This window comes from Mercenaria mercenaria, chromosome 8, assembly GCF_021730395.1.
Source record: "Mercenaria mercenaria strain notata chromosome 8, MADL_Memer_1, whole genome shotgun sequence".
Classification (NCBI taxonomy): domain Eukaryota; kingdom Metazoa; phylum Mollusca; class Bivalvia; order Venerida; family Veneridae; genus Mercenaria; species Mercenaria mercenaria.
The window spans coordinates 50,338,022-50,353,705 of NC_069368.1; the positions used below are offsets into that span (position 1 = coordinate 50,338,022).

A 15,684-nucleotide genomic window follows, 5' to 3' on the forward strand; every position below is an offset into this window, starting at 1 on the left:
AATGAAGAAAACCTTCATACTTTAATATCAATAATCATATTTGGGGGTGTATTTAGTACGAAAGAACATGGCTTTATTATTTGGCAGTTGATTTAGTAAAATAATTATGGTTTAAAATAAAGATGTTCGTGTGTGCATTCAACAGAACTGAAGTGCAAATCAATAGTATATGATTAGTTTACTAAAGATTAAGTTTCTGTTGCTGATGTCAAAGTGATTTCATGGACCTACCCCTATCAAAATCCCAGGAAAATGTTGTTTACTTAAGCTAAAAGTCCATAACGAACATTAAAGAAACAAGATCCACCGTAATGCGTTGCAACTGTACCCATCGCACACTGCGTTGGAATCATTTTTGGTCGATTTTTTCATATGCGTGTAATGAAAATTCACCTGTTACGGAGAAATAGTTTTTGCTTGACAGGGCGGTACTTACGAGTTGCTGTAAACGTGCTCAGAAGGCGTTTTGTACAAGATTTTATCATCTTTAATGCGAATTCTACAAAAACGGCAGTCCCTCGTCAAACTGTACAGAAGTGTTTACATTAATGACAAAGAATTGCACGGAACAAGTGTTTCTGGTTGGAAGAGTACACATGTGGGCCCCTGTCTCACTGGTTGTTTTCAGTCAAACGTGAAAAGGTCATTAGAAAACGTACCGATGAGAACATAAATGTAGTCAGTCGGCCATATTTCTCCACCGCTTCTGCGAAAGCTATGGCCAGTGTGATCTACTTCTGACACAAATAGAAGTTGATAGCGATTTTCTAGCAAAAAAAAAACAATATATCACATAGAGTGATTTGTAGTTTAATAAAACATTCATTGGAGTTCAGATGTCAGGAAGGAAGGAGTTATACCACCAGTAAATACATGAAATATTATGAAATGCGAAAAACATGCTACACATAAATTGCCACGTAAAGAAAATTAATGACAATTAAGAACTCTTAAACATTATTTTCAGCTAATTAAATATAATAAATCTGCATTGAAATTGGTGTCATAAATATGACAGTATGAACACCAGTGTTTCTGCGCTTATTGCTTGAGCATTTATAAAAAAAAATATTCTTGTGCTGTTTGAAATTCCAAGACATTTGAAATACAAGTATAACATCACGGTATTTTAGTATTATGAAATTTCTACTTGCTAAAATATTCAAGTTTTATATTTTTGTATTTGTAATCAGAAAGTGAAAACTTTTAAACAGATAAAACAACACATCAAAAAAGTCTTTTTGACTGCTGAAAGATATATGAAACTAAAATGAATTAAATGTTTAACCAGTCAAATTTTCAACAGGACATCTCCTGTACCAAAGAGCGGCTGCTGCATTTTATTCCATAATAACAGAATAATTAAGTCATCTGGAATGAGGGAGGGGGATTTTGCAAGCATGAATAAAATAAGTGGAAACGGAAATCCGGTTTGCAAAAGGTCTTTTGTTGAGGATTTGCAGACTCACGTCATTAAAAGAAGTTTTCAAATTTATTGAAATACATAAAAAACTGGAAGACGCTCTTCTTTTCGTCTTATTGACAAACTCAGAAATGAAACAGTAGCTAGCAGCGTGTACATGCGTAAGGGAAATGGATCTAGGTCTCATAATAAAGGTATGAAACTTGCTTTTGCACCAGCGAGAAAACCGACTCCCTTCTTGTGACCTTGGCAACATGGTCATCATTCAACAGACTATTTTCTCCAAATGAGCAAACATTCATCTGACAAGTTGATGTTTTATCACATGGATACTTCAGTATCTCCATTTATCTACTCTCTTTTATGCGCTATATATAAGCATAAACTTTAAAGTGGGCCACGAGGCCCAAACTTTCTCACCAGACAAACCTTTTGACCTTGCTTTTAATAAAGGTTTGGAGGGCATCCAATAAGCGGTTCATAAAGTTATTTCACTTTCAGCTCTAGCAGCACCTACAAGGGGTCAAGCTAAACCATTTGAATAAAAATTGAAATGTTTATACAAGGTTAATATAGACAAAGTTTGATTAAAATCTATCAAGCAGTTCATGAGCAGAAGTCTTTCAAAGGTTTTATATCATTTTTAACTTCGGAAGCCTCAAAAAGGTGTAAAGTAAAACCAGTTCAACAAATTTAAGCAAGATTGTATAAACTAAGATTTGTGTAATTCTAACCAGTAGTGTCAGAGAAGACGTTAAGAGTAAAAATGTTACCACAGGACAATTGATCATCCATCTATATACTTGATACTTGGACTCTGTTGTTATATGTTCTGGTCCTTTGGGATCATGGAGTACACGCAATAATACTGTAATGGAATTCCGCTTAAGCTGGTGCTAGGGGGACGGTTGCTTATTTCATTACCTCTCATGAGCAGACTCTATCAAACCGAGTCTGCTATTATTTTGCTTGGTTGCATTCTTTGCTTCCAAAGGATCTTCAAACAGATTTTATTATTATAGTTCGCACTGAACCACCTCTGGTGAATATTTAAATGAATAGATATACTTTTATCTATCTATGTCCAGCAACATACTTATCTTAATATAGGTATAAGCTGGGACTGGTGATAAGCTGTTGACAAATGAACAAGTTACTTTACTGATGATAGGCTAACATTTCACATTTGAGAGTTCTAAAGTAGGTGAAATGTCTGGAAACATAAAACAAACAAGTATCTGTTACATGTATATTTCTTAATATGTGTATGAAAAACAGCACAAAAATCTGATAGCATTTCAATCAAGATAAACTAATGACAGGTAATCTAAAATCTCTTTCTCTTTCACACACACACAGTCGCACATACACAAACACAGTAGGAAAAGACATCTGTAAATTCTCCCTTACAGATTTAGTAGGCCAAGGTACCTGTAAATCAACACAAACAGGCACTTGTTATATAAATGACAATAAATTTCTTTAAAAAAAAATCTCTACAAGGCATCCCAGACCCATTAACAGCTATATTATTTTCAGTAAGAAACAGAACTTATACTGAAATTGTTTAATATTTCTAAGCATATTGTTTAATTTACTGCACTTCCAACTATATATTATAGGTTGTCACTGATACTATAGTAACGTTAAGTGGAAATTAGTATAAGGAGTATTGACAACAGAACGAAACAGCTTAGAAAATAAACTCAATTTATCAAAAAATATCTAACAAACTTGATTTTGGGAAAGTTAAAGTGAAACTGTGTGGTAACTGTTTAATAATTGATCACAAAGACTGGAGACAACCCGTGCCAGAGGTTAAGTATTTATCAAGTAATTGTGCATCTATTAGTTCATAGTGCAAGGGAGGTCATTATTGAGATAAAACTGTCCTTTTTTTTTAGTTTCAATACACGTTTGTCCAAGTATTAACTACGATTGCTCATGTACATCAAACCTGTATAAAATGTTTCCTTGATGAGACAAACAGCAAACAAAACATCTAATTATATTAAGTTTAAATAAACTGCTACAGCTCAATAAACTTGAATCTACCCTGGTGACTACAACATTCTTTAACAAACACTTTAATGCACCAATTAATGCCCTAAAGGAATCAGGTAGTACTGGCTGCCAAAAATAACTCACATTTTAAGCATGGAATATAGATAAAAAACTGTTATAAAAACTACCCAAATTCAAACCACTCTGTTTTAGTTGGACTTACAGTAAAACCTGTCTTAAACAGCTAGCCAAGGGAGTGGGAAAAAGTGGCTGCTTAATGCAGGTAATTTATAGAATGAATGACAATTTTGGGAAATGAGACACTGGCTGCTAAATAGAGGTGACTGCTAAAGTAGGTTTTACTGTAAATAATTTGAAAACAAAGGAATTTTATTAAAAAACACGCATCAAAAAAGCTATCAATAATCAGTAACAAATCTAAGTGACCTCTTAAGCACTCGCTAACAAAAACACAATGTAAAAAGTAAAGTATACAGAGATATCAATTATGACTTAACTTGTGCCAATACCTTAAGTAATTATGGAGATATCAATTATGACTTAACTTGTGCTAATACCTAAAGTAATGTATACGGAGATATCAATTATGACTTTACTTGTGCCAATACCTAAAGTAATGTATACGGAGATATCAATTATGACTAAACTTGTGCCAATACCTTAAGTAATTATGGAGATATCAATTATGACTAAACTTGTGCCAATACCTAAAGTAATGTATACGGAGACATCAATTATGACTAAACTTGTGCTAACGCCTGTGCACTTCTATAAATAATATAAACAACAAAAATGGTAGCAGTAATGCAGTATTTAAAATAATATGCAAAAAATCCCCATCCACTTGTATCCTGAACTAACCAAATATTTCTTTCACTTCATTCAATTTGATTATGTAATTTAAATTCATACTGAAGAACTACCTATGTGTTTAAATTAATTTGCTGGGGCGGAAGTGCATATGTATTTAGGTTGGCAAATATTTTCATGATTAAATATTGACAAACTTCTATATACAAGTTAAACTTTTGCCTGCTTGCTGCAAGTGATTTTTTCCTTTACGACCAGTGCAGACCAAGATTTGCCTGCACCGATCTTGGTCTGCACTGTTGGCTGTTTAGTCAGTTAATTTTCAGTGAACACCCCTATGAATAATAAGTGGTATTGCCCAAATTGAATGATGGACCAGTCCATTTTAGAAATATAGTAGGGTAAAGGATAATTCTTACCAGTTATGTTACATTGTTCTTGAGTTTTTTAAAATATAATTTTCTGTAAAAATATTGCTTTGTTGAGATTCTGACAAACATGTAACAAAAATTAACCTTTACCCTACTAAATTTCTAAAATAAATTGGTCAGTCATTGTTTGGGAAAAAAACACTTAATATTCTATATCATAATGCAGACCATTATCAGCCTGCACATCTGCATTGGTCACAAAGTCGGAATCACTTGCCGCCTACAGGCTAAAGGTTTAAATGAAGTTAGTACTTATACTACTTAAAGCAATTTAGAAAATGTGAGCAAAATTCTACAAGAATCAATCTGAACTGTGTGCATGGACATCTCTGATAAAAAAATATCAGTCAATTTCATGTGTCACTTTCTTGGGAAATTTCTTAGAACAGCGGTCAAATCATTTAAAAAATGCCTAGAAAACTTACGATATGAACAAATATTCAACAGAAATTTTCTTTGACAGAATGATCAATGTAGACAAAGAGATAATTTTAAGTTCAGTAAACCACAGTAACAATACCAAATTTCGTTGCACATGATATTGTACATGTCAGTTAACTTGATACAAAGTATCAAAATCTAAGCGAAAAAACTTGCTTCAATAGGTGACATAAAATAACATTTGGCCTTAAAAATCCATGATTGTTTAATAGTAAAATGTCTATCTTCCTGATAGAATAAATGTTTGCAATTATCACTGCCTGTAAGGCACACTTTCCTAGTACCTTACTCACTATAATCATTTACATTTATAACAAGTCATATCCAATATCAATATATGTTACAGAATACTGAAAATGCCTCTGGTTTGCTTTAAACTAGTACTGCACATTTCAAATAAAAACTTTTATATCTACCACTTAACCCATAAAAAAACCTACATTGAAACTTGTACTCAATTTACACTAAAACCCATATTCTGTTTCAATACACCCCTGACTAAAAACTTAAATAAACATAACTGCCTTTATTTTCCCTCAAGTTTTAATGGAAGTGAAAATATTACATTTCATTTACACCTTTCATATGCAAAAAATCTGGCATAAAAATATTTCTATATAAGTATTATGATGCAGAATTATCTCATGAAGAATTTAATAAGAACCCAAATCAACATGTAAAAGCTTGTAGCAAAAAAGATCCAAAATGTGCAGTACTACCTTAATCTGTCCAGAGTTTTTATCACATTATATTCACAATCTGGGTACATATTTCTTAGCACAATGTTGATGGGAAAAAAAAAACCTTAATTTCTAATCATAATGCAGACCATTATCACCTGCACATCTGCATTGGTCACAAAGTCGAATCACTTGCCGCCTACAGGCAAAAGGGTTTTAAATGAAGTTAGTACTTATACACTTAAGAAATTTTAGAAAATGTGAGCAAAATTCTACAAGATCAATCTGAACTGTGTGCATGGACACCCTCCTGAAAAAAATATCAGCCCAATTTCATGTGTCACTTTCTTGGGAAATTTCTTAGAACAGTGGTCAAATCATTTAAAACATGCCTAGAAAACTTACGATATGAACAAATATTTAACAGAAATTTTCTTTGAGAGAATAATCAATGTAGACAAAGAGATAATTTAAAGTTCAGTAAACCACAGTAACAATACCAAATTTCGTTGCACATGATATTATGTATGTCAGTTAACTTGATACAAAGTATCAAAATCTAAGCGAAAAAACTTGCTTCAATAGGTGACATAAAATAACATTTGGCCTTAAAAATCCATGATTGTTTAATAGTAAAAAGTCTATCTTCCTGATAGAACTAGAGCTATCACTAAAGGTGATGAATGTACCCCCCCGCATGCACTGACACAGTACACTGCAATCTGACACACACAAGACTGCATAATTATGTGGACTGTATGTATATAGACTGTATGTATACAGTATAGTAACAAAAACAGTCCCATAACTATGCAGAATATTTATCTAAAAGAATGTAACATGCCCCATGCACAACTAGGGTTGGTACTGATCACTTGTGTGAAGTTTCATTAAATTGTGTGCAAGGGTTTGGTAGATTAGGCACGCACAAGATTGCATATGAAGACTGTATGTACATAGTATGTTAACAAGAAACAAAGTCCCATAACTCTGCAATTTTTGTCGCTGAAAGAACCTAACATGCCCCATGCACAACTACTGTTGTTACTGATCAGTTGTGTGAAGTTTCATTAAATTGTGTCAAGGGGATGAGGAGAGATGGTGCGCACAAGATTGTGTCTATGTCTATAGTATAGTAACAAAAAAAACAAAGTCCCATAACTCTGGAATTTTTTTTTCTGAAAGAACCTAACATGCCCCATGCACAACTACTGTTGTTACTGATCAGTTGTGTGAAGTTTCATTAAATTGTGTCAAGGGGATGAGGAGAGATGGTGCGCACAAGATTGTGTCTATGTATATATTATAGTAAAAAAAAAACAAAGTCCCATAACTCTGCAAATTTTTTTTCTAAAAGAACCTAACATGCCCCATGCACAACTACTGTTGGTACTGATCACTTGTGTGAAGTTTCATTAAATTGTGTCCAGGGAATGAGGAGAGATGGTGCGCACAAGATTGTGTCTATGTATATAGTACAGTAACAAAAAAACAAAGTCCCATAACTCTGCAAATTCTTTTTCTAAAAGAACCTAACATGCCCCATGCACAACTACTGTTGGTACTGATCACTTGTGTGAAGTTTCATTAAATTCTGTCAAGGGGATAAGGAGAGATGGTGCACACAAGATTGCATCTACGGACAGACGACCAGACGGACAGACAGACAGACAGACAGACAGACAGACAACCTGAAACCAGTATACCCCCCTTACAACTTTGTTGTCGGGGGGTAAAATAAATGTTTGCAATTATCACTGCCTGTAAGACACACTTTTCTAGTACCTTAACCACTACAACCATTTACATTTATAACAAGTCATATCTAATATCAATATATGTTACAGAATACTGAAAATGCCTCTGGTTTGCTTTAAACAAGTACTGCACATTTCAAATAAGAACTTTTATATCTACCACTTAACCCATAGAAAACCTACATTGAAACTTGTACTCAAACAATCTACACTAAAACCCATATTCTGTTTCAATACACCCCTGACTAAAAACTTAAATAAACATAACTGCCTTTATTTTCCCTCAAGTTTTAATGGAAGTGAAAATATTACATTTCATTTACACCTTTCATATCCAAAAAATCTGGGATAAAAATATTTCTATATAAGTATTATGATGCAGAATTATCTCAAGAAGAATTTAATAAGAACCCAAATCAACATGAAAAAGCTTGTAGCAAAAAAGATCCGAAATGTGCAGTACTACCTTAATCTGTCCAGAGTTTTTATCACATTATATTCACAATCTGAGTACATATTTCTTAGCACAATGTTGATCCAATTATTCAAACTTGATTCCTTGGGCTAGTGGCAGCTCCTTGCTGTAATTGATTGTGCTGAAATAATACAATCAATTCATTCAAATTTACTATTGAAATTAATTGTTATTTACATGAATAAGTAAGGATAACACAGGCTAAGTTTTTATAAGGTTTTGTACCAGTTTTGTGTAAGGCTTTGTATCTGTGTTGTATAACCCTTACCATGCTGGACACAACTGGTCCTGTCTTGGCAACCAGTGTAGATCATGATCAGCCTGCATATCCATGCAGTCTGATCATGATCTGCACTGTTCGCTATTCAGTCATTATCTTTTTGTTAAGCACCCCTTTTAACAGTTAATGGTATTGTCTAAATTGGAAGATGGACAAGTTCATTACAGAAATTTAGCAGGGTAAGGGTTAAAGGTACTGAACCTGTTTTGTTTTGTCTTGTTCTTGGTATTTCAAAGAACAAGAGGGCCATGATGGCCCTATATCGCTCACCTGAGTTAAGTTGCTTGCTTGAACAAATATCTTTGCAAATTTATGAAGATTTCTCTATGTACAATAAAGTAACCCCTGGGGCTGGGTCAATTTGACCCTGGGGGGTCAAGATTTGAAATTTTTTTGTAGAGGTCCACTAGGTCATGCTACATGTCAAATATCTAAGCTCTAGTCCTTCTGGTTTATTTTTAGAAAATTTTGAAGGTTTTTCTATGTACAATCAAGTAACCCCATGGGGTGGGGTCAATTTGACCCCGGGGGTCATGATTTGACAAATTTTGTAGAAGTCTACTAGGCGATACTACAAGTCAAATATCTAAGATCTAGGCCTTCTGGTTTATTTTTAGAATTTTTTTTTTAAGATTTTTGTAAAATCAAGAGACCCCTAGGGCGGGGTCAATTTTGACCCCCGGGTTATGATTTGAACAACTTCAGTAGAGGTCCACTAGGCAATGCTACATGTCAAATACCTAAGCTCTAGGGCTTCTGGTTTTTGAGAAAAAGATTTTTTTAATATTTTCCTATGTAAAATCAAGTGACCCCTGGGGCGGGGTCAATTTTGACCCCGGGGGTCATGATTTGAACAAATTTTGTAGAGGTCCACTACACAATGCTACATGTGAAATATCTAAGCTCTAGGCCTTCTGGTTTATTTTTAGAAAAATTTTGAAGATTTTCCTATGTAAAATCAAGTGACCCCTGGGACGGGGTCAATTTTGACCCCGGGGTCATGATTTGAACAATTTTAGTAGAGGTCCACTAGGCAATGCTACATGTCAAATATCTTAGCTCTAGGGCTTCTGGTTTTTGAGAAGAAGATTTTTTAAGATTTTCTTATGTAAAATCAAGTGACCCCTGGGGCGGGGTCAATTTTGACCCCGGGGTCATGATTTGAACAAATTTTGTAGAGGTCCACTAGGCAATGCTTCACACCAAATATCTAAGCTCTAAGGCTTCTGGTTTTTAAGAAGAAGATTTTTAAAGCTTTTCCTTTTGGTTGCCATGGCAACCAGAGTTCTATATGGAATTCAATTCTTTGAATAATTTTGAAAGGAGGCCACCCAAGGATCATTCCTGCGAAGTTTGGTATAATTCTGCCCAGTGGTTTTCAAGAAGATTTTTTTACAAATTGTTGACGGACGACGCACGACGGACATCAAGCGGTCACAATAGCTCACCTTGTCACTTCGTGACAGGTGAGCTAAAAAAAAGCTGTGAAACCCTTATACGGAAGCAACTCCCTTTATTCTTGCCAATATATGACCAAAGTGACTAAAAAATCTATATCATCACCAGACCAAGACGTTTTGACAATGCTTCTGACCAAGCTTGATAAACAGCAATAAAGCTGTTCATCCAGGAAACATGAATTAATATTACCAATGCTTATAAGGCATCTGCCTATGATATGTTTACACCAAAAACTGTTCAAAATGAATCTGAAACGTGCATTTATACTGTAGATTAAAGTTTTACCATGTAGATCTTCTCATATACTGTTTCCATGCATCACTGCCAGACTCTCTGCCACCACCTGTATGTTTCTCACCACCTAAAATTCACAATTATCATTCATTTACTTCTGTCAAGTACACTATATGAAATGAAAGTATAAGTGTAACTGTACCTCTCTGTAAAGTTGTGTTAACTACAGGACAACACTTGATTAAAGGCAAAAACTTCCTATCTTACACGGGTAGCTGAAATCCCCATCTGGACTGGATGGAACCACTTATTTCCAGCTGAGCCAACGACAATTCTTGTATTTATCTCCCCAGCATCCAGTTTAATTAATTACCTAGCAAAGTTCGCTAGTCGACACATCAGTTGCAACTGGGAAATTAACCTTGGTAGTAAACTCAATACGGTAGTTTAAATATGCTAACCGCTGTGCCATGGTTTCCATGCACTAAGTTTTCAGGCAGTCTTTATTCAACAACTTCGATTTGAGAAATCATCAATCAAAAATATATGTTAAAGATTCATTTGAAGATGGTGCTGCAGTGATAAGTTAAACACTTACATTTAACACCTGCTTAATATCTGAGTAAATGTGATATTGCATGTTCAGTTAAAAATGAAACTAAAAATGAAAGTGGTCAACGGTTCAATTCATGCATTGAATGACCTTACAAACTTGATGAGGATTTAAATATGCTTCATGCTTTCTTCGCAAGAACAAATTAACGCTATGTAAAGTGGTATTTAGACCAAGTAAGGAAAGAAGTTTTACCAAAGGCACCACCAATTTCTGCTCCACTTGTCGGGATATTTACATTGACTATCCCACAGTCTGAACCTTTTGGTCTGCAAACAAAGAAAATTTTGAAAGTTTATCAAAAACAGCTTTGCATTTTACACAACTTTAAACTGACAAAACTGTTATTTTTGTCTGCCTTATTAAATGCACAACTACTCTTCCCATTAGCTTAACAGACAGACTTCCATTAAACCGAACAAAACTTAAATGTCATGTGTCTTTATTATTATGAATGTATTTTGTATCTCAGTACAAAAAGCTCCATTTTTACTTCTGTTTTAACTTTTCTATGAACCTTACTGCTCTTATGTGTGTAATCGTAAGATAATAGACTAACCCAATCCATTTGAAAATATTTCCCAGATCTTTGGTAAACAGACTGCTTGACAGCCCTTGTTTTACTTCATTATTCCAGCCAATAGCTTCATCAAGATTCTGAAAAATTAAATCTTAAGATATCATTTTCCAATTTTTACTTCTTGACAAAACTAAAAGTATGTTAACAACATTATCATTCAGCTACATTCTATGTATCTCTTCACAATGCCTCACACCTCTCACAAGTATTATGAGCAGACTGCATAGTGACTGTTAGTGAGGATAAAAAATAGAAACAAGAGCACTGCCTGCAGGCACCAATGCTTACTGAGAAAATATACAAGAAAATAGGTACATTTCTTGGCCTTCTTACTCAACTACTGGTTACAAAAAATGTTTAAACAAAACCCAACCAAGAAATACCAATTTTCTAAATATAAAAAGGGCCATAATTCTGGTAATATGGAAACAAAAGATATGATTCTATGCTAACACAACCATCTAATGATGATAAACAAGTTTGCAAAGTTGCAAAGCTATTGCTCTTATAGTATTTAAGTAAAGTGGACATAAAGAAACACTAGGAAAGGAAGCAGAATTTGTAAATTGTCATAACTGTCAACATCACTACAACCTTTTATTAGTATTCCTGATTATATGTATTGTAAATAAACTTACTTTAAATTTTAATGCATAAACTATTGGTGCAAACGTTTCTGTATGAACTATTTTATCATCATGTGAAAGTCCTGATATAATTGTTGGCTGTACGAAGTTACCCGGTCTGTCTATCACCTGTCAAATAGAAACACACTTTCTTATTAAATATGTCAACATTTCTAAACAACTCATACCAAGTCTTGAGGCTAGAGCAGTTGATTTCCTATCGGTACATGGTGCAAGCCTAGGTAATTACTGGCTGAAGAAAAGACCACTTAGATAATTAGTCATGTAAAAATATAAGAATCTTTCACTGGTTGCAGGTGTGGATAGGAAGATCCGGCTAATGGGTAACTGTCCTGGCTTAGCTGAGTTACTGCAGAATGGTTACCCGAGAGCGAGTAATGTCCATCAGCACCTTCTGCTAGTGATAGATTCTTTTTATTTCATACCATATATTATCTTATTATAGTATCGTATTAATAAATGCATTTATTCATAAAATACAGTACATGAGGCATCTTACACCATGGGGTTTAAGACAAGTTTTTCCAATACATAAAGGGACAAAAAGCAAATCCTGTACCCTGCACCTTTATTACATAAGCTCCAATACCGGAGTACAAGTAGATCTTGCATTATAACCAAAATGTAGGCAGTGTAACTAAAAATACAAACTTCAAATAGGAACTATCTATTTTAGATATTCGTGTAGTTAACTGCATCAAAGTACAAGGACTGAAAAAATTATTAAAAGATCATTTTCTGAAAGAGTTATTTGAGCTGAAAAAAATGGTACCGGGTAAAATATTTGGAAAAAATGGAGACAACTCTGCTAAGACTTTATGGTAGGCTTAGGTGGCTGTTGACCTAGAACCTCATGCAAACTATGCACTTTTTACCTCTAAGCAGGGAAAAAGCATGCATAATTGCCACATGGATTAGCAATCTGAATAGAAAACTATGTAAAGATCGGTGGCTATTGACATAGAACCTCATGCAAACTATGCACTTTTTACCTCTAAGCAGGGAAAAAGCATGCATAATTGCCACATGGATTAGCAATCTGAATAGAAAACTATGTAAAGATCAAATAAGTTAATGCCCTGGGGAAAGTGGGACATTTTCTGTGGTGAAATTTGTCAACAAACAGACAATTTTAAAAAGTCAAAACCCACAGAATTTCACAAGGTGAAATATGCTGAAAAGGCTGCTGTTGGAAAGAGAACAATCTCAACTACACATATATATTAGAGTCAAAGTACGGAAAAATATCTAGAAATACGTGAAAATTGAAGAAATCAATTTCAGGACTGTTAGATGCATAACTGTGTTATCATGCATAGCATTTAACATAGATAGGTTACTTTTCCTTTGCACTGATATAACATGGGCAGGATTAGGGTCAACAAACGGTGTTCTCTCAACAATTTCACTATATAAACAGATTGTTTCCCTTGCGTAAAGAAGGCTTAAGGTAAGTCTCTACAAAATGGAACAAACTATTTCCATAACCAAACTGCATCAACTGTTTTGCCATTATTCAGCAATAAAACACTGAAGAAATCAATTAAAAGTAAAATGCAAAACAAAAAACATTTATATACAGTTTTAGTAACTTTATTAAACTCTTTATGTAAGGATTCAATATTACTTTAAAAAATAAACTCCCATTAATAATGCCGAGTTATTAACTATCAACAGGAAACACCATTACCTCCCCTCCACATTCTACTTTCCCGCCGGCCTTCACAGCTTCTGCTACTGCATTGTTATACATCTGAACGGCCTGTTTACTGTGTAGTGGTCCATACAGTGTGTCAGCTGTGTATAGAATAAATAAGTGTAAGTATTTAAACAATAATAAATGAAATGTTGTTTGCATGTAATCAGTTTTTATTTTGGATCTGCCTTTTTTCAACAGTACTTCAATTATGTAATGGTAGGCAGTTAACCTAACCGGTATTCCTGGATTCTGAACCAGAACAAACCTATTCTACCAAACTTACTGCCAACTTCCCCACATGAATCAGAAGTAGAGGACGAATGATTTTCAGACACAATGTCTTTTATCACATGGTAATGAAGAACATATGCCCCACCCAGGGATGGAATTGACGACACCCTGATCGTTAGATCTGCGCTCTCCCTACTGAGCTAAGCGAGATATGGATCTGGATCAAATTTTGATGAAATATGATAACTCTTGCATAAAAGAAATATACTGGGCAAAGCTTACTGAAAGTATAAACTGACAGTACTTACGTTCTATGGGATCTCCTATTCTCAGCTGTGCGTAAGCCTTCACTAACCTAGAGACCACTTCATCATGTACAGATTCATGTAATATCTGAAATAATTTCAAATTTTCTGTAAGCTTTATTTCTGACATAGTACATCAGTGATCATGTTGGGTACTGTTAATGCAAGCGAAACCTGGTACATACTGCTAGAAAAAATTCAAACAATGTATTTTGGAAATTTAATTGCTTTCTATCATGTAAGTCTATAATTACAGCTGGTAACAGCCAAAAGCACACAATTATAAATGCATTTGGCCACCAATCTTGTAATACGTTCCTACTTATATTATCATATAGTTTCCTACCTCACCTTTCTTTTACTTTTTTTTCTGTATTTTCAGGTACACCTGTGTCTACTTAACCTTAAGCCTGCTGGCAATAATATATACATACCAATCGCCTTGTGGTTGTACACCTCTGCCCAGCAGTACCTGCACATGCGAACACTGAGGCACGAACCACCATATCTATATCTGCATCATCATTTACTGAAATCAATCAGTTGATAAATTGAGTATATATTGCTGCACTTAACTGCAGTGTCAAAACTTCCACTTCCTGTTTATTAACATGAGCAATTTAACTTTCTTACATAAGGTCAAGACAAAATGTACCATTTGATAATATGTCAACTTCTAAACTTTGCTTATGTTTGTTTCTATGTTTTTTTCTTAAATTTTTCAAATTCTAGCACACATTACTGTCTACTTAATTTGCTATCTTGGGTTTTCTATGTAGCTTACATTCTCCAGTAACTAACGTTTTCCAGTAACTAACATTCTCCAGTAACTAGCATTCTTCATTAACTTACATTCACGAGTAACATTTCCAAATAGGGGAGAATGAATAATTCTGAATGTAAAAGTCACTTGTTAAATCTCTAACATTCAAATAAAGATATAAAACTTTGCCTATTGGCCATTTAAGAGGTGTGCATGTTATGCATCAAATCCTGAGAAGAAACAGGTTTCAGGTAGTTACCTATAATAGCATTGTTACCACCCAACTCCAACAAGAACTTTCCAAACCTCTCCTGTACCATCATAGAAACTTTATGTCCAACCTATAGAAAACAATATATACAAAGAATCCTGATTTTCTGCTTTAATGGATATTAAATACATCTCATAAAGCAGTAAAATTATGCTGACAGGATTTTTTTTTTTGCTTAAAATATGAAACCTTTACATTCAAACAGATTTGTTCTAAGAAGAAGCAGAGCCTATTAGATTGTCATATAAGAGTGATCACCTAAAATATTTGAATATTAAAGCTCACGGGAATGACAAGCTGTACATGCAAGATTTTCAGGACATAATAACCGACAAAGGCAAATGTAAATTACCTTCATTTTGTGGGAATGAGGGATGTTAGAGGCAAGATGAATCTGTCTGTATGAAAAGTAACAAATTTTTTGTTAGTCAATTTGCTGTGTTTAAGGTAGTTCTGCACGTTTGATAAACCAGAAGTGATGTCGTTACGTCATTTATACGGAAAATGTAGAATAAAGCCTGGATTCGGCGTACGGAAATGAAAATCAGTTTATGAATT

The 15,684-nt window shown here is 34.2% G+C and overlaps 1 protein-coding gene across 1 annotated transcript in view; it reads right to left on the reverse strand.

The window, feature by feature from the left end:
* Positions 1–7,302: 7,302 nt before the first annotated feature.
* The window catches only part of LOC123566373 (alpha-aminoadipic semialdehyde dehydrogenase-like), a 28,507-nt gene continuing 20,125 nt past the window's right edge, over positions 7,303–15,684 (reverse strand). Inside the window, exons 14-18 of the mRNA XM_045360380.2 lie at positions 11,849–11,965; positions 11,190–11,287; positions 10,826–10,899; positions 10,069–10,144; positions 7,303–8,163 (exon numbers count right to left, since the gene is read on the reverse strand). Coding sequence (XP_045216315.1) covers positions 8,109–8,163; positions 10,069–10,144; positions 10,826–10,899; positions 11,190–11,287; positions 11,849–11,965 — 420 coding nt within the window. The 3' untranslated portion in view covers positions 7,303–8,108. The remainder of the gene's footprint in view (positions 8,164–10,068; positions 10,145–10,825; positions 10,900–11,189; positions 11,288–11,848; positions 11,966–15,684) is intronic.